We start from the raw sequence: 18753 nt of genomic DNA, 5'->3' as shown, positions 1-18753 counted from the left end.
TTACCCAGTGAGAATGTAGGTTTTGCAGTACACTGCCTTCCCCTGAGCCTCAATCTAAGCTTTCAGACAGTGGCCTGGTTAAGATCCTCTATTGCCAACTTTATGAACAATTACTTAATATCCTGGTTAGCTGACCAACATTAAACCAGAGTTCCCATTTTGGCTATAGTGGGAAATTCTGGTTTATAACAAACCAGAATCTCCACATGATGCTGGCACACAAAAGGAGAAGAAGAGCGGCAGATGAGGGTGGAGCATGCAGGCCTGATGCTTGTTCCCAGCTTCATAAATCACAGTTTATAAAACCAACACCTTTGCATCCAAATGGGGCCAGTCCCTCTCCAGCTCACGTAGCCAAAGCCATTTAGTAGAAAGACAAAGACGTACAGAGATGTGGAATATTATGTTTTAATGCTTTAAAAATGTTTAATGCCAGCTGTATATTGATCTAGCACCAATGGCAAAATTTCTGTCGGATAAATCAGCCTTATATAACCAATATGCTTAACTCTAATTAATGCATGAAAGTATTAAGACCATAGAGTAAGCTCTCCTGCCAGGCTTCACTAGGTCAGAGCTCCTCACTTTGGGAGGAAAAGGAACTGACCAGTAATGATGTCTAGGTTGGATTTTCCAAGCTTAGACCGTGTAGCTTTAGCAAGCCATTTTTGTGTTTCTATACAAATAATTGACAAACATTTAGCATTTTTTTGTAACCTAAGTTAAAACTGCCTGTGTTTTCTGGCTGCTGTATGGAAAAGTACATCTGACCTTTGAAGAGTATGTAAGTAAACCATTTTTAGCTTACCAAACATGAAGCTGCCTTCTATGCTAAGGGGAAGTGGGGAACTTTGGAAGAAACTTGGAAGGGGATATTTTAAAGATCTAACAGCCTATATTACCACACTATGCTTTGCTTCCTGTTTTGTGATTTTTAAATCTCTGTAGAGGCTCTCTCAACAGAGAGTACTTGCTGCAAACCTGAATATAGGCATCCAGGGAATCTTCCTTTTATTCTTTTAAACAAATTACAATATTTTACTAAAATACTAGCGGTTTCCAAATTGCAATGTGTAGCTAAGTTTGGGGCTGTACAAAGAACAACCCCTCAAGGTTTGTTTGTGTTTGCTTGCCTTGAAAAGTCCTGTTGGTGCTGACCTTTAAAGCCCTAAATGGCCTCAGCCCTGTATACCTAAAGAAGCGTCTCCACCCACATCATTCAGCTCGGACACTGAGATCCAGCAGCGAGGACCTTCTGGCAGTTCCCACACTACGAGAAGTGAAGCAACAGGGAACCAGGCAGAGGGCCTTCTCAGTAGTGGCGTCCGCCCTGTGTAATGACCTCGCATCAAATGTTAAGGAGATGAGCAATTTTATAATATTTAGGAAATATCTGAAGGCAGCCCTGTATAGGGAAGCTTTTTAAGGTTTAATGTTTTATTGTGTTTTTCTATATGCTGGAAGCCACCCAGAGTGGCTGGGGCAACACATTCAGATGGGTGGAGTACTATTTATTTATTTATTTATTTACCAAACAAAAGTTTCCTTGACTATCTCTAATGTGGTGTTTATTACTGTCCATGTAGTTAATGCCTGAAGCATTGACATCTGCTCAATGGAACTAAAATGTACCTAATTGAGAAATAGAAAAAGCTTCTGTGGATCACATCCTTAGTGCACAGCAGCAAAATTCCTTTTCCACCTTCCATGCAGATGAGCCAAGGATAACCACAGGCTTCCTTTAGAATGGGACTTTGTAGAAAGAGAAGCATTACTATACTTAGTGTGTTTGAAGCAAGTGCCCCTCCTTGCATCACACTGCTGCTTTTAAAGCCCCTGGGATCACGCCACCCACTGGCTATTGGCTAAAATCGCCTGGTGTGATCCCAGGGGAATGGCCAGGACTTATTGCTCCTCCCCCCCATTTTAACCCTATCAGGTGAGCTCTTGGGTCCCACGCGCAACCAGGACCCTCTGTTATGAGGATCCCATTTGTTGACCATAAAGAACAAAATAGAATCTAGAAACGCATATTTATTTATTTCTTTGCTGGAAACCAAAATCTCCATCTAGCTTTTAGTAAAGGAGAAAAACAAACCAAGATTAGCCTCCTTATACCATCACTTCCTTCACGGCAAAGTATCTTTTATTTCCTAATGGATTTCCTCCACGTGCACATGTAGCGCAACAAGGCTGGAGGACAGTTTGCAACGTGAATGCCGAACGAGTCACTCGAGCGCCTGGCTTCACGCAGGCTCCTAATAAACTGCTGGTGTGTGTGGCAGCAGAGTGCCAATTGTAGCAATCTGCAAAATTAAAAATTCATGCAAACACATGTTTTCCCTACCTTTGCTAAACTGAAGCTCAGCATTCTAGCAGCAATTCTACCTAATCACAAAAGTACACATTGCTAATAGACTTCTGGATCCGACGGAAAAATGGGACAGCGCTAAATATTTTATATTCCATTTGTTATTAGGAGCAGCTGCATTCTTTTAAGCAGAGGGGGAGCGAGCTGTGAGTTGGTTGAAGATGCAGTAGGATCCCATCAAGAAATCAGTGAGACCCAAGAACAGTATCTCAGGCAAGTTGAAGCTCTTGTCTCCTTTGCTCTATGCTCCTGTCTAGGTACTAATGGGGATTTCTGTTGTTGCTTGGTTTTTTCTGCCCAGAAACAGGTATACTAAAAAACAACAACACATAGCATAGAATCTAGTTTTGGTGTTTTGTTTTTTTAAGTAATAAGTGAACCTGTCTTAATTGTTTGAACTGTGTATGTTATTTTAAGAGATAAGACAAGTCTGCTGGACAGTGGCCCATCTAGTCCATTATCCTGTTCTCACAGGGAGCAACCAGAAGCCTGTGAAAAGTCTGCAAGCTGGACATGAGCACAAGACATTTTGGCACTTGAAGGAACTGCAAACTGCTGCTCCCCACCACCAGGGAAGAAGGGGTGAGTTAATATCTACATAGAAACAGAGGGAAGAATCCAATCAGCCTTACCTGATGGTTGAAATGGGAATCAAAGGACATCTTCGGTGGGTGAGAAGGGCTCCTCTCTGAGTCATGCCGGGTGGGTGCAGCCCTCAGGAGACCCCAGAGGGCAGCCCCTGTCATTTACTCCCTAAGGGTAGGAGGAGACCAGCAGTGCCTCCTATTTGCCAAGAGGCTACTGTAGAGGCAGCATAGCGGAGGTGGGGGGGGCTGCTGAGAAGACAGATCTGGCCTTCAAGGACTGTGCTGCAGTAGCAGCAGCAGAAGGCAATGTGTTCCATGGATGCCGGATCTGTTGCCCCTCTGCAACCTGCTGCCTGAGGCAGTTGCCTCACCTTGCCTCATGGGTGGGCTCGCCCTGGTCTAAGAGCACTCTGCTCACCTCTGATTTCCAACAACTGGTATTGAGAGGATGATGCCTCTGATAGTGGAGGTAGAACATTACTATCATGGCTAGTTGTCACTGATAGCCTTTTCCACCAGGACTTTGTCTAATCCTGTTTGAAAGCAATCCACGTTGGTGGCCATCACTGTCTCCTAGGGGAGCGGGTTCCATAGTTTAACTATTTGCTGCATGAAGAAGTACTTTCTTTTTTCTGTCTTGAATCTTTAAAGATTCTGCTCCATTCAGATTTCTTTAACAACATTATGATATTGGCAGTTCCCAATTAGCCCTAGAATGGAATTTGCCTTTATTCACAGCTGTTGCACACTGGGTTGATGTCTTCACCAAGCTCTCTGCTACCACGCCAATGTTTTGTCACTGCCAGTTCATACCTCATAAGTGTATATGTGAAATTATTATTATTATTTTGCCTTGACATTCTTCATATTGCACTTGTTTACACTGTAGTCCACTTGACACTTTACTGCCCATTCACTCAATTTATTTTAACTTCTGCATCCCACTTTATAAACTCAAGAGTTTTTTAAAACCAGCAGCTCATAAGGCAACTGTATTGCTCAGTCTTGTAAATACCTAGTTTCAGTTGTGATACTCGTTTTCCTTAACACTGGCTTTATTCAGTAATGGCAGCTTTGGCTTTGAGCTTGCTCAGACCTCAGTTTGCAGAATGCATGGCATGCAACTGCAGAGCATGGGTTGCATATTGCCTTTTACAGCGGCATCTCCAGCCCCTTTATCAGTAACCTCAAGCACAAACAATTCCAAGAGGTGGGGTTTCTACTGCCCAACAAACCGCTTAGAGATTTTACTGCAATCGGGCGGCACAGAAATTTTGTTAAATAAAAATTCCCCTCAAACTCTGCAGGTCCTCGTTTTATTTAAGGCAGCTTTGGCAGAAAGGAATTCCTCTCTTTAATGCCACGTCCCTCCCCTTCCACTGCGTTCAGGGTGCCTGTCCGCTTTCTATCTCACTGTATACTGGGATAGGTGGGGTTCTGTGCCCACTCTTGAGCAGCTGTAAGAGCAGGATAGGGTGAGGGAAGAAAGCTGCAGCAGGTGGAGATGTGAATATGCCGCTTACAGAGAAGCAGTCCCTCCCTGACATGAAGGCCATAAAGTTAACAGAGCCCATCTGGGTTTGCACCTGGCATCCCTAATTTAAACTCATCTCCTGCACTGATGTAGCTTTATTGTTAAACTCCCAGGGGGCTAGTGCCAGCACTGGCAGTGCTCATCTGTTCTTCAGAGACGCAGGAAACTTTGATGTGGAAGCAAATGGAAAAATGCAGAGGATATAGGAAAACTGGAAGGTACTCCATAAAAATGCTATCTTTTCAAAGCAAGGGATCATATATAGCTTTAATAAATTATCAAATGCTTATGTGCATTTTCTTCTGATATGACCACTATCACCTCCCCCATTTTTATTTGTTGTGGGTGAGTGTTACATGTGTACAATTTTTGATGTTATGGAACACTTGTGGGACCAAAGGTTGATGGCAGTTTATGAATGGTACTTTGTGACTTTTCTTCTGCTCCATCACTTCTAGTCTATTAGAATTACAGACTATCCACTCCAATATCCAGTCCTGAAATTTCCCTTTATCCATTGACAGTGCAAGGGGCTACCACATCCAGGGCAGGTGGAAAGCTTGAAAACATTCCAACCTAGAAGCCGCGTTCCACATCAGAACTTCCACTTTTAGTAAAGAAGGTTAGTAGAGTTCATTATTTCCTTAGGGATTCTTTAAAACAAGCCATACCTCATGTGAAAGCTGACATGGTTATTGTCCTTTTAAATTGTGTTTCCAACCATGCAAATTCAGAATTTGCATTGATGAACAGATTTTGCCCAGCCTTAATTTGGACCTGGAAAGATTTATCCCCTGGTCACTTGGGTTTTGCTCCTCTCCTGTGCATCTAGGTTCATAAAAAGGTGAGTGAGTAGGTCTGAGAAAGCAGAACTTCATGCTATTCTAGAGACATTTCTGCTTCTTGGATTGAACAAATATAAAACTAGCACTTGTGAGACTGACAATTTCCCACAGCATAGTAAAACTGACCTGCACCATCCAAGATGCTTTTGTAGCTGTGTCAGTACAAGTTAGCATGGATTTTTACAGGTAACCATTCTTTGGGCAGCCACTATTGCTATGCCCTAAATGGTGAAAATTATCTTGTAATGAAATCTTGTAATGAAATGAATACGAAATCTGATGAGGTCTATTTGGGGATCTGGATAATTGCATGTTGAACATGTATCTGGGATATCTCGATTAATCAAACTGCAGATCAGTGATTGACCAACTAATCTCAGCATTAGCTCACTCCTTGCAAATCAGATAGAATATGAATCACCTACTTTGAAGACACTTTGCTCATTTTGGTCCCATTTAAATAGCACATTGTGGCGTATAAAATGAATTGATAGAAGGCAATACAGAATATAAGACTCTCAAGTTTATTATCTGTATTTTCTGTGCCTGTTGTTTATGACATATAATAATCAAGATAAAAATTATCAATGATCTCTGATTAGTAACCACATTTCTTCAAATGTGGCAGAACCACAAGGAGTTGGACAGAGCTGCTGCATGTGTACATTTTTCACTGAAGCAGATGCTCTTTGACTACCTGATTTACTGGAAGTGTATAGGTGACAATTCTTTCATGCAGGAGGATGCTGACTCTGGGAACACTAAGCACGTTTACTTCTGTTTAGAGCTGATATTTAGGTAAAGAAAATCCAACAGTGGGCCACTGACTAGAATACAATACAATTAGAATTAATTATCACCCATAGAATGATGCAGTATTGCAACCTAATTATATAAAAAATGCCTTTCATATATATAAAAAGTTGCTAAGCATATATAAACAATAGTAGATTAGGGTCAGTAAATGACACTGGTTAGATGTGTAAACATATACCGTATTTTTCGCTCTATAGGATGCACCGGACCATAGGACATACCGGACCATAGGAGGGGGAGAACAGGGGGGGAAATTCTTCCCCTCTCTGCTCAGCGCCCCTTCAGTGAAGCGGCAGGAGAAACGGAGTCCCCTCCATTTCTCCTCCCACTACACTGAAGGGGCACTGCGCAGAGAGGGAAAACTGTGCACCGACCCCTCTCGCTCTCCAGGCTTCAGGTGGCTATCCGCAAGCCTTCTGAGCACAGCGAGAACTCCCACTACGCTCCGAAGGCTTGCGGATAGCTGCCTGAAACCCCCGGAGCGCAGCATGAACTGCCGCTGCGCTCCGGGGGTTTCAGGCAGCCTTGCCTCCACTCCCGGAGCTTGCGGGGTTGGGAGCGGGGGAAGCCCGAGCTTCCCCCGACCCCAGCCCCCAGAACAGGTCAGGCAGCGGCAGTCGCTTCTCCCTCCTGGGGAAAAGCCTGCAAGAGCCGTGCGAAGCTTGTGTGCAGCTCTTGGGGGCATTTCCTGCCTGCCTCCCCCCTGCATTCGCTCCATAGGACGCACAGACTTTTCCCCTTAGTTTTTAAGAGAGAAAAAGTGTGTCCTATGGAGCAAAAAATATGGTAAATGTTGTAGATCTATCTCTCCAAATTCTTGGGGAAGTTGCAGCATTCCATAGAAGCAGAATGAGACATAATTATATAATCTGTACACAATCAGACATCTGGAAAGGGACATATTAAGGACTGAAATGATGCTAGTCTCTTTAGACAATCTGCTTCCTGAGATGACAACCCTAGAGTTGGTATGCAATTCTTCCAGCAAGGAAAAATTGTACCTTTTTAGATAACTCAGTCCCACAATGACCCAGTGACAAAGATCTCTATGTAAAAAGCAGTCAGCTGCATTGACCCTTGTATCATTTCAGAAGGACGGCCAGTGGAATGGATGCAGACATAACTAATGTCACTGATGGGACTGTAGGTGGATACATATTCCTACACTCACTGCACTGGAACCAGCAATCTGGTTAGAAATACATCAGGCTTTGAATGCTGGATGACAACTTGACATGAATGGAAGCTCTGGAGAGTTAGAAGGGTTAAACAGCAATGGAGAAAGCAGTAAGTGATTATACCCATCAACCAACAAAAGTTTTCTGTATTCACCAAGCATAACTTCAAAAAAAGAAAGACAAATGTTTATGTCCCATCTGTTACTGTAGAGACAGTGTTCAGGTGGCCTACAACATTCTGAAATTGCTAAATAAATTAAATAATGAGCAGCACAATAAAAATAAGTACCATAAAGACAGGGACAGAGATATAGCAGATAAGAGCCGCTTAAAATGCAAGGGTTAGGAAACAAGACCTTATCACTTACCATGCGTTTTAAGCCCCCTACCATGCACTGAAGAGACTGTGGGGTCCATGCTATTGGCCCCACCCCTCATGTTGTTTGGGTCAACTAGCTCTGCCTCTGCCGCCCGTGCATTGAGGATGAACTTGCACAGAAGTGACTCTGACATGCTTCGAAGTCTCTGCCTGTAGGTTTCCCTGTGTTCCTGGAGCTTGTGCAAGAATCTAGGACACAGGGAAACCTATGCATACCCTCATGTCTAGGTACACAAGTTTACCTGCTGGTGCCCCTTCTCAACACGTGGCATCCGATCGAACTAGTTAGCTTGCGTGGCATCCAAAGGGGTGGGAAGAGACTGTCATAGCTCGCTGGCCCCCTCAATATGTGGAGCCCCTTTAATGTAATCACTTGCAGTGTCATATACAGGGAAGGGGTCATTCCAGGTGAAATGGTGGCCCCTTGTTCCTTGCTTCTTAACCCCACCCCCCACATACTGAAATGTGTCCTGTTCTCCAAAGGGGAGTTTTGCAAAGGTGCCTGCCCACCTTGGAGCTAGAGTGCATTCTCATTATCACCATTCTGATTTGAACAAAGTATTTCCTATCCTGCTGCACAGCACATGTGACAGGAAAAAGAACTGAGTGGAAGTAGTTACATTGAGAAAAGCCTCAGAAGTTAGGAGAGAATGTGCTCTACCCTATTTCCCCAGCTGGGGAGGGTTGAGGATGCTGAGTGAAACTCATCCATTCTGAGCACACACGGCTCTGTGAACCGTTATGCCCACAACACACATCTTGATTTCTCGCATCCACACCTTGTAGGAATCTTCTGTCCTCCCTCTCCCCTTTCCCCTCAAGCCATAAGCCTTAAAACGTCTTTGAAATCCAGGTTCTGAAAGTTCATCTTCAGACGGATTTTCTGTAAATCACAGAGGAACAGCAACATACCTTTTAAACTTGTAGATTAAAAAAACAACCAAGCCCACGAAGACCACCGACAGCAGCATCAACATGGCTGAACTGCTGTGCCCGGCACCAGAGTCGACGAGAGGTGCTGGGAAATGAAAGAGCAACATGTTATGCAGAGAAGTCTTTAACTGCAGGGATGAGGGAAGTAAGAGGGAGCAAGTCATTCTCTTTCCTTTACTGCCTCCTCTTGTTTACTAGCACAGGCATGTGGCACATGCTGTGTGAGAAAAGACAACTCACATGGACAAGCAAAAATATGACCCCCCCCTTTTAACACAAAGCTATAATTTCTAGACAGCACCATAATAAAAAGGAAGCTGCAGGCTGTGTGCAGACAAGCAGAGGGGAGAAGCCCTGCTCCACCTCACTGCTTCGGTCTGCTTTAGCCTCAGCCTTTTTCATGGGTTTTGTTTAACAGTGAACCAATAAAAGCAAGCGGGAGGAGGCAGGGTTCAGTCTCTTGTGAAGCTTGTGGCTTTGAATTTAGATTGGGGAAGGTGGATGCAAACACCAGTAATAAATTCATTCATAATTCACCCACTGAATTATCACAGAGTCACTATGGTACACAGACTCAACAGCTTAATTTGCACATAACACTAAGCCGAAGTATGGCATAGCATGAATAAGCAAACATGCAGGTTCCCAGAGCAATCATTTGGTTTTTTTATGCTTGTAAAGGTAAAGGACCCCTGGGTGGTTAAATCCAGTCAAAGGCGACTATGGGGTTGTGGCACTCTTCTCGCTTTCAGGCTGAGGGAGCCGGCGTTTGTCCACAGACAGCTTTCGGGGTCATGTGGCCAGCATGACTAAACTGCTTCCGGAGCAATGGAACACCGTGACAGAAGCCAGAATGCACAGAAACATTGTTTACCTTCCCACCGCAGTGGTGCCTATTTATCTACTTGCATTGGTGTGCTTTCGAACTGCTAGGTTGGCAGAAGCTGGGATAGAGCAATGGGAACTCACCCATCACTGAGATTTGAACTGCTGACCTTCTGATTGGCAAGCTCAAGAGACTCAGTGGTTTAGACCACAGTACCACCCGTGTCCTATTTTATGCTTGTATATCCCACCTTTCATCTAAGGAACTCAAGGTGGTGGGCATGGCCCTCCCACTCTCTGTACTATCCTCACAACAATCCATTGAGATAGGTTAGGCTAAGATATGGTGACTGGCCCAAAGATGATTGCGGTTATGAGCTCTGTTCTCCCAAATCCTAGTCAAACACCCAACCATTACATCACACTAGCATACAATTGCTGTGCTCCTCCTTCAGTCCAGCTGATCCATTGCCACCCAAGTCTAAGCCAATATTTGGCTTAGCATTACGTGCGAACCCAGAGTCATGGTTGGTCTAACAGAGCAGTGAACCAGGAACAAACCTTGGTTACAATTCATAGTTTGCCTGGAACAATACAAACCATGAGCCCAGATTCAAACACAATGTGAAGCCAAACCATGGTTTAGCCCTGAATAGCACAGCAGCAGCAGAACTAGGGGAGGAGTGCAGCAGTTGCAATCTTTGCTCTGGAAACCTACACATTTGCTCATTCACACTAAACCATGGTTTGGTTTAATGTGATGTGTGGAGTGAGAACAGGAGTGGCCAGCACGCACTGCTAATTTCCCACAATGTTCAGAACATCACATGTGACTGGCACATTTAAATTAACCACAGTGCCAAAATTCACGCTAACCCAATTGGGTATGTGATTCTGGAATTTTTTGCTCAGGTCAGAATTATAAAAAAAAGAGATTCAGCAGATCAGTCTCCAGAGCAGTTTTTTCAGTCATAATCTGAAATGCACTCACCTGAGAGCAAGCCCCATTGAACTCAATAGGACTTGCCACTGAATAGTCAGGCATACGATTACTCTGATAATGTTGTACTCCCAATGAAACTCTGATTGATTGTTGTGCGAATGAGTGACCGCACCATCAGACCAAACAGCTTTCTCTTTGATGAGCATCTTTGTTATTTGGATCAATTATATTGATTGTTTCTTGCAAATCTTTTATGTAATTGTCGTTCACCAACCAGAGCAAAAGAAACCTTGGGGTTTGTTTTTGCTTGTTCTTAGGGGGCAGTGAGCAGTTACATTTTTCAAGTGGCTCTCGAAACGAAAGTAGCATCTCCAGGGGGCAATACAACAATGTACACCTTACCATCAGCAAACATATACCAATATTGCAAACTTGGAAGGAAACTCACAGAGAACTGATAAGCTATCTGACCAGATTATAAAGGAAATTGCCCTCTGCTTGTTTTTTGCTTCCCTTGAACCAAGACATATTGAAGACTTCTCCAGCTAGAAGTCTGGAAGTGATCTTCAAGTGTGGTGTCAAGGTCCATAGTCAGAAGGCAAACAATTACAATCAATCTTTCTTTGGCTTTCTTCCTAGTAGAGCTAAGGCTAACTGCAAAGAGTTGCATTGTGTAGGGTTCCTTGCCAGCTTACCTAACGTTAGTTGAGTGACATACACAATGACTTCCACTCCAGGCTTCAGCTCAAATTGGACCAGATTCTGATTCAAAGCATTGAAGAGGATTTCAACAGCCTGAGGAAACAATGAATTATCCATTAACAACAGCACTTCAGAAACTATAGGAAGAATCCCCACAGACACTTCCAATATACCAATGGAAAAGTCATCCTCTCGTTGTCAGACCTTGCATAGCAAAAAGAGCACAATCCACAAAGATTTGAATAAATATCTTTTTTAAAGGGGAGAAACCCCTAAATGAGAGGGGAAATCCTCAGCCAGCCCACGGATGACAGAGCATATTCTGTGGAGATGAAACTGACTGTCATGGAGCAAAAAACTAGGACGAGAATAGCTGGAAACCTTACCTGAGCCATTCCACGCTGCAACATGTTGCTACAAATCCAATTTGTTTTTAAATTACTCCTACCATGCAATTCCCACCCCCACACAGAAATGTTTTCATAACCCTTAAGTTACTCATATTGGGCACAGCCAGGTATTAAAGTGGCATCTTGAAGGGCGAGAGGCAGACAATTTTCTGCTGGTTTAGTTTTGAATGAAAGTGTTATCAATATGAAGTATAACACAAAACTTTCAGCATCCTTCAGTGAGGACCTTTTTTCCAGCCGGAACTAGCAGGAGCTCAGTTCCAGCACCTCTCAGGTGGGTGCCATTGCCATTATGAGAGAACCAAGAGAGGTGTTCATGGTGAGTTCTGGCATCTCTTTTTCTAGAAAAATAGCACTGCTTGAAGTTCCCTTTTTTGCAAGGGTTCTCTGTCTGCTTTCCAACTGAAGTCCCTTACACCTCATTCCACAGTGTTTAGGCTGGTTCCTCAACCTTCTCTGGGCAGAATTTTTGGGAGTGTCTAATGGACTGTAGAGGAAAGAAAGGGATGGGGAATTTGGAATTTCCCTTTTGCGAGCTTCCTTCCCCTTGTGGCTGTTAGGATCCAAGCCAATGTTGTTACCCTTTAACACTTATGACATACATCCAATTTCCCTGCAGAAACTTCTTTCCACATTCATATTGCCGTTGCTGACTTGCAGGAAAAAACCTGTCTTGTAACCTTTCAAGGCAAGATCTACATTTATAAGGGAAAGAAATAGCCTTTCAAAGTTCAAAGCTTAGCATCTGAAGAGTCTACATTCTAAATATTTAGTTAAAAGTGCGACTCGGCCATGTAGATTCCTTATTAAACCTCGCAATCTTGATAGTCTCAAGGCAAGTAACTAACTCCATCTGGGTGTATTAAAACATATTGAACATCTGCAAGTTCTCAAATGACTTGGTGTGATAAAAGGGATCCTGATCAGTGTGCAGAGGTTATAGAAGAACTGGTGCAGTGTAGAGGTTAGAGACAGAAATCTCAGCTATGCTGTAAACACACTGAGAGAAATAACAACAACAGGGCTGGTCTAATGAATTCAGAACCATTGTATGTGAATCCAATTCTCTAGCAGCATTTCAAGCAAAAACTAAGTGGTCATTTTGGAGGCAATTTTGTTCTCCTGAAGCCCTGTGCACTATTTGCTCCATGCAAAACTTGGTAAGAATGATGGTACATCACAATATTGTCCCCAAGTCTCAGGCAAGGGAGGGGCAAATGAGAGTTTTGCCGTTGTTTCATCCAGTTTGCATTGGGGGGGGGGAATCATTTAAAAAGAAAAGGCAAAATGGCAGCAGCAGCTTCTGCTTTTACTGCAAGGGACATTGAACACCTCCAAGCCCTTAAAAATAAATCACCCACCTACACTGAAATGGTGCCCATTTTGTCCCCCTATTTTGCACAATAAGTTTTCACCTGGAAAATTTCAGCACTACGGTGAACAATGAAAAGCACTCTGGAAGTGCTAAGGATTATTCCTGGTTATTGAGCGGACATCCACAGGCTATTTGGCAGGCCATCAACAAGAGTAACTAGATTTTGCTGGAAAGTCTTTTTATACTTCCTGCTCCACATAAGGCCTCCAGAAGTGATACTGCTGATTTAATCACTAGTTAATTTCTGCATGGAAGCTTAAGCAAGCTTGTGCTATTGTTCATGACTCTAATCTCACCTTAATATCACAGCTGCTATTCATCACTGTAATTACCTATTTATTTAAGTAAATGGCTATTGAAACTTCCAGGTATAGGTTGTATGCAATATCCTAGCTGGGTTTATGGCTGAATACACTCTCAATAGGGAGCTGTAACCAATCCTGTGTGTCTGAAAAATGTAACTGCATGATACATGTGTTTTCAAACATGGGTGTGGATCATTCATTATGTGGCATTAGGTGTCCCACTCAAGTCACTTCTAGGCTTTCAAAGCTCATCAAGGACTCAACATGCTCAGTAGGCACAGAGTTCTGGAGTAGAGGCGATGGGTTGGAGTGGTAGGAACCCAGAACACTCTCTGCTGCAATTGCAGGGTCCCACGGGTAGAATCATGATTTATTTATTTATTTAAAATATTTATATGCCACCCCATGATTATGTTCACAGAGTGATTAAGACAAAGATATAAACAGATTAAAATACACAAATTAATAAAGCATTAAAAAACTCAACTGAAAGGGTTTTAAATGAATTAAAAGTTCTGTGGCAATAATAATAATAAAAGGTCTTCCTTCACCTGGCACCAAAATGACTTTAATGAAAGTACCAGGTGAGTCTCTCTGGGGAAAGTGTTGCATAGCAAGGGGGCTGTCATTGAAAAGGCCCCCCTTGCCAGAAGCCACCCACTATACCTCACCTGGCTGGGTACCTGGAAAAGGATATAGAGACAGGCAGACAGGAGACAGACACCCTGACTGAAAGCTATGAAGGACTTTCGAGGTCAAAACTGACCCTTTGAATTGAGCCCAGAAATAGTGTGGCTAAGTCCCTGGCATGATATGCTTGTACCATCTAGAAGCCTGAAATCTGGAAGGGTGAACTGCTGTTAGAGTGACCAAATGCAAAGCAGAATACAGCTGCTATACCTTTAGGTGCTTTGTAGAAGGGGACATTTTGTCAGATCGAAACTTATCGTACAGAGATTAGGAAAGCTGCATCTGCTGAAATTCTATATTCTAAACACCTATTAAAAATACAATGTCCTCCACTGAATCTGGTTACTCTAATTATAGTAATTGCCTGGTACTGACAGATAATATTGATGGAGTGAGCATCCCAGAAATCTGTAGGAACAGTGAAAATCAATGGGATGCAGTTCTCCTTGGATATCAAATGTATTGGAAGGACGAAGGAGCTGCTTATTTCAAATAAGGCGTAAAGCCCAAAATATTTATATATATGGGTGACACCAAAATGCTAAAAGAATTCAACAAGGCAGCTTAAGTAACAGGTGTTTACAGTTACCTTCATGCTTACTGGGTAAATGTTAAAGACGATATTGCAAGGTCCTAATGCTTCCCTTTGAAGCTCTAAATGGTTTCGAGCTCAAGTACCCCTAAGTGGCTTGCCAGATGGGCAGAGCTGCAGAACGTTGCTGCAATTCACCGAGACGGAGGGGAGATGAGCAAGGCAAGGGAGATGCTGCATAGTGTAGGTTCACCATCGGGAGTGATTTATTGGCTCTTGCATTGCACCCTCACAGCACCAACATCCCAGCTGCCTTGCCTAGTTAATTAGCTAAAACCATACTCCAGAATGCGACAGGTGGGTGGGTTTCTGTTCTGGTCCTAATAGGCCAGGTTGATGGTTGGAGATATATTATGAAGCACATGCCACCTGATCAAGTACACTTCTGTACCCTGACCAGTAGAAGAGGTCCCATATTTTATTTTCCTTGGAAAGGGAGCGGGGAGGCAAATTCATCCCAGGTCAGGCTGGAAGAACATACTTCTATTACTGTATTTTATTCTGGCACGACTAGTTTAGTCATGCCCATTGTTCAATGCTCCATAAGGATTAAAATGTTTCTAATGAAGAAATAATAAATAAAATGCATATATCTAATAAAGAGCTGTGCCTTAGGAAAGTTAGTCACGCAGCTGCCAAGGAGAGAGGTAAGTCTTCATTTCCTTGTAAGTGTGGTTGCGATTGGATGCAGTAGGTAGGCCTTGTCCAATTGCTTGGGAACAGTGGCCACAACCCTATCGAATCCAGCATATAGGCAAGTAGAAAACTGCCATGTCCATCCACCTCTTATAAATTTCAATATCTTTTTTTAAAAAAAAGTTCAAAGGTAGCTGAACAATATTAATAGGAGGTCAAATCTAGTCAGGCAACTCTGAAGCTTCAAATGATATATGCCTACAAGTTCAACAAAGTACTCCATGAGAGGAATTCAACATAGCCCTGTAAACCTCCCTGTGATGCTCTGATGAAGGGTGGAATATGAATTGAATAAATAAGATGATGATAAATAATAGCACTAAGAAGGCTGTTCCATCGGCGCAAGCATTTCAACTGATAGAACTATCTCCACTCTCTTCCTCCACATGTCATTTCTCCCAATCCCCTGAGCCAATCTGGAGAGACACTGGGGGCACGCAAGGGAAGGAGAGAGGTTGAAAAGCCCCATTGCACTTGCAGAAGACCTCACAAAAGCTTTTTGCTAGCGGAACTCATTAGTTGAATCTGATAGAGGCAGATTTAGGGGAGTATGACTGGTTCGGTCGCACTAGGCATGGAGCCTTGGGGGCATCGCAACTAGGAGGTACAATGGAAGGCAAGAGGTGGGAAAGGGGATTTTGGTGCTGCTGAAATTGGAGACCCCAAGGTCCACCACTGATTCTGGTCCCATATTTGATCCTCTATTTAAATCTCTAAAACAGTCAATTCCTAGGACATTGCGCAGAGATCGATATTTACAACAACTTGAGGAAATCAGCATTAGTGTGGTAATTTGCCACAAACCACAATCTTAATAGCTGGAATGCATGAAAAATGAGATGCATTCTCCTTACCAGCTCCAGGTCACCTTCACTGCCTTTCCTTCTCTCAGAGGTGTTTTGATGGGGCAGTATGAAAAGCTCTGCAGAGGTGGGCAAACCATGGAACACGGCCACCAAAACTTGCTCTTCAGGGATGCCAGTCACCTAAAGAAGAGGGCCAGAAGGAGGATCAGTAGTAATCATAAGGGTACTCTTTGTTCAACTTCTTGTATGAGTTCTAATATGAAAAGAGAAGATGAGAAAGCATTGGGTTCTTCTATACATGAGATACCAATGGTTTTGCAAGACCAAACCATACTTCTTCTCAACAACCCCATAAAAATGAAAGTTGTGGTCATATCCTGCTACTGAGAAGATAGGTCAGAATATACTGGTAGATCTTGGATGATATGAAGTACATCAGCAAGATGTTCTGACTCCCTAAATTATACTGCCGAAATGTAAAAGTGGTGTGGAGGGAGAGAGACAGTTGTTCCATTCAAGTATACCACTCAAAATACATTCCTAACCTCAGATTTGCAACAGCAATCATGCATGATAACATTCAAGAATCCAAAACAATCAGCTGCATTATTATAGCATACAGGTATATACATTTTTGAATGCCAGCTTTTCGCTGTTTGATCCTAAATAGGCTGCACAGTATATTGTCCTAAAGGTAACATAAATGTAAAATCAATACTAATACTGTAGTATACAATTTATTGTATATTTTGATTGCATAAATAGTAATCAAGCCACATTATTTCCCCCCAGCTATAGATAGCTGCTGATAAAACTGCAAATGCAAAAAGCAGGTGTGATTGGGCTAGAACAGACCAAAAGTTTTCTTGGAAGCTGGCATATTTGAACAATGTACTGCTTGCAACAGTACATGCTTGCAGTGTACATCTTGTTTGCAAGATGCTGAAAATGAAGCTTGCTTACTTGCTTATTTATTTATTTATTTTCTCTGAGAAACAGGAATGCATTTGATCAAAGGGAGCAGAATCATCATTAAATCACACTGAGAAAGTTTTTCAGCAGTGGGGATAACAAGTAAGCAACAAAACCTGCAAATTTTCACACTTTGTTTACCGAGTGCGAAAACTCAGTATGCCAAGCAGATTTTAAAAGGCAACATGAACATAAGCCATCTGCAGTGAAAAAGAACAAGTAACAATAAAGAGAAATTTGAGACAAAATATCTGAAGGTCTTTCCTGGATCCAGCTTCACAGTCTTCTTATCTTTATATCATTCTTATCTCCTAACATCACAAGGTACTCAAGGTAAGCTGATGCTTACATAGCCAAAACAGTAGTACCCACATACAGGAAGGATGTATCAGCAGACTCAGGAGACTCCTTAAGTTTACAAAAGTATACAATATATATTAAAAATAAAATAAAAAGTGGGCAAATGCCCTTCCAAAAGAGAAAAGCAGGTTGTGCCTATGTGTGCAACTCTCACACAGTACAACTCAACTATTGTTTCTCAAATAAAAGCAACAGGACATGGTTCTAGAAATTAAGATGGAATCCAAAGAATAGTCTCTCTTTAGCTCTCATGGTGTCCCAGGGATCCAAAAAGATGTCGATCTCAAAGAAGTGAAAAATGAACTGCAAAGGTCATGGACAATCATATACTTACTGGAATCATGAGAAATTCCTATATCCATATAATGACAATAATAATGATTATTATTGGAAAACTCAGCAGCGGCCAGAGGACTGGAGAAGGTCAGTCTACATCCCAATCCCAAAGAAGGGCAGTGCCAAAGAATGCTCCAACTACCGCACAATTGCACTCATTTCACACACTAGCAAGGTTATGCTTAAAATTCTACAAGACAGGCTTAAGCAGTATGTGGACCGAGAACTCCCAGAAGTGCAAGCTGGATTTCGAAAGGGCAGAGGAACCAGAGACCAAATTAGAAACATACGCTGGATTATGGAGAAAGCTAGAGAGTTCCAGAAAGACATCTACTTCTGCTTCATTGACTATGCAAAAGCCTTTGACTGTGTCGACCACAGCAAACTATGGCAAGTTCTTAAAGAAATGGGAGTGCCTGATCACCTCATCTGTCTCCTGAGAAATCTCTATGTGGGACAAGAAGCTACAGTTAGAACTGGATATGGAACAACTGATTGGTTCAAAATTGGGAAAGGAGTACGACAAGGCTGTATATTGCCTCTGCTTATTTAACTTATATGCAGAATTCATCATGCGAAAGGCTGGGCTGGATGAATCCCTAGCCAGAATTAAGATTGCTGGAAGAAATATCAACAACCTCAGATATGCATATGACACAACCTTGATGGCAGAAAGTGAGGAGGAATTAAAGAACCTTTTAATGAGGGTGAAAGAGGAGAGCGCAAAATATGGTCTGAAGCTCAACATCAAAAAAACGAAGATCATGGCCACTGGTCCCATCACCTCCTGGCAAATAGAAGGGGAAGAAATGGAGGCAGTGAGAGATTTTAATTTCTTGGGCTCCATGATCACTGCAGATGGTGACAGCAGCCACGAAATTAAAAGACGCCTACTTCTTGGGAGGAAGGCGATGGCAAACCTAGACAGCGTCTTAAAAAGCAGAGACATCACCTTGCCAACAAAGGTCCGTATAGTAAAAGCTATGGTTTTCCCAGTAGTGATGTATGGAAGTGAAAGCTGGACCATAAAGAAGGCTGATCGCCGAATAACTGATGCTTTTGAATTATGGTGCTGGAGGAGACTCTTGAGAGTCCCAT

At 42.7% G+C, this 18753-nt stretch overlaps 1 protein-coding gene across 1 annotated transcript in view; it reads right to left on the bottom strand.

Moving 5' to 3' along the window:
* SORCS3 (sortilin related VPS10 domain containing receptor 3) overlaps window positions 1–18753 on the bottom strand; it is a 415208-nt gene that overhangs the window by 8390 nt on the left and 388065 nt on the right. Inside the window, exons 23-25 of the mRNA XM_083616529.1 lie at window positions 16036–16167; window positions 11107–11206; window positions 8623–8728 (exon numbers count right to left, since the gene is read on the bottom strand). Coding sequence (XP_083472655.1) covers window positions 8623–8728; window positions 11107–11206; window positions 16036–16167 — 338 coding nt within the window. The remainder of the gene's footprint in view (window positions 1–8622; window positions 8729–11106; window positions 11207–16035; window positions 16168–18753) is intronic.

Source organism: Podarcis filfolensis (genome assembly GCF_964270895.1).
Source record: "Podarcis filfolensis genome assembly, chromosome: 5".
In the NCBI taxonomy this organism is placed as follows: domain Eukaryota; kingdom Metazoa; phylum Chordata; class Lepidosauria; order Squamata; family Lacertidae; genus Podarcis; species Podarcis filfolensis.
The sequence above is the reverse complement of the archived record's forward strand: the minus strand, read 5'-3'. Positions and strand labels throughout refer to the sequence as shown.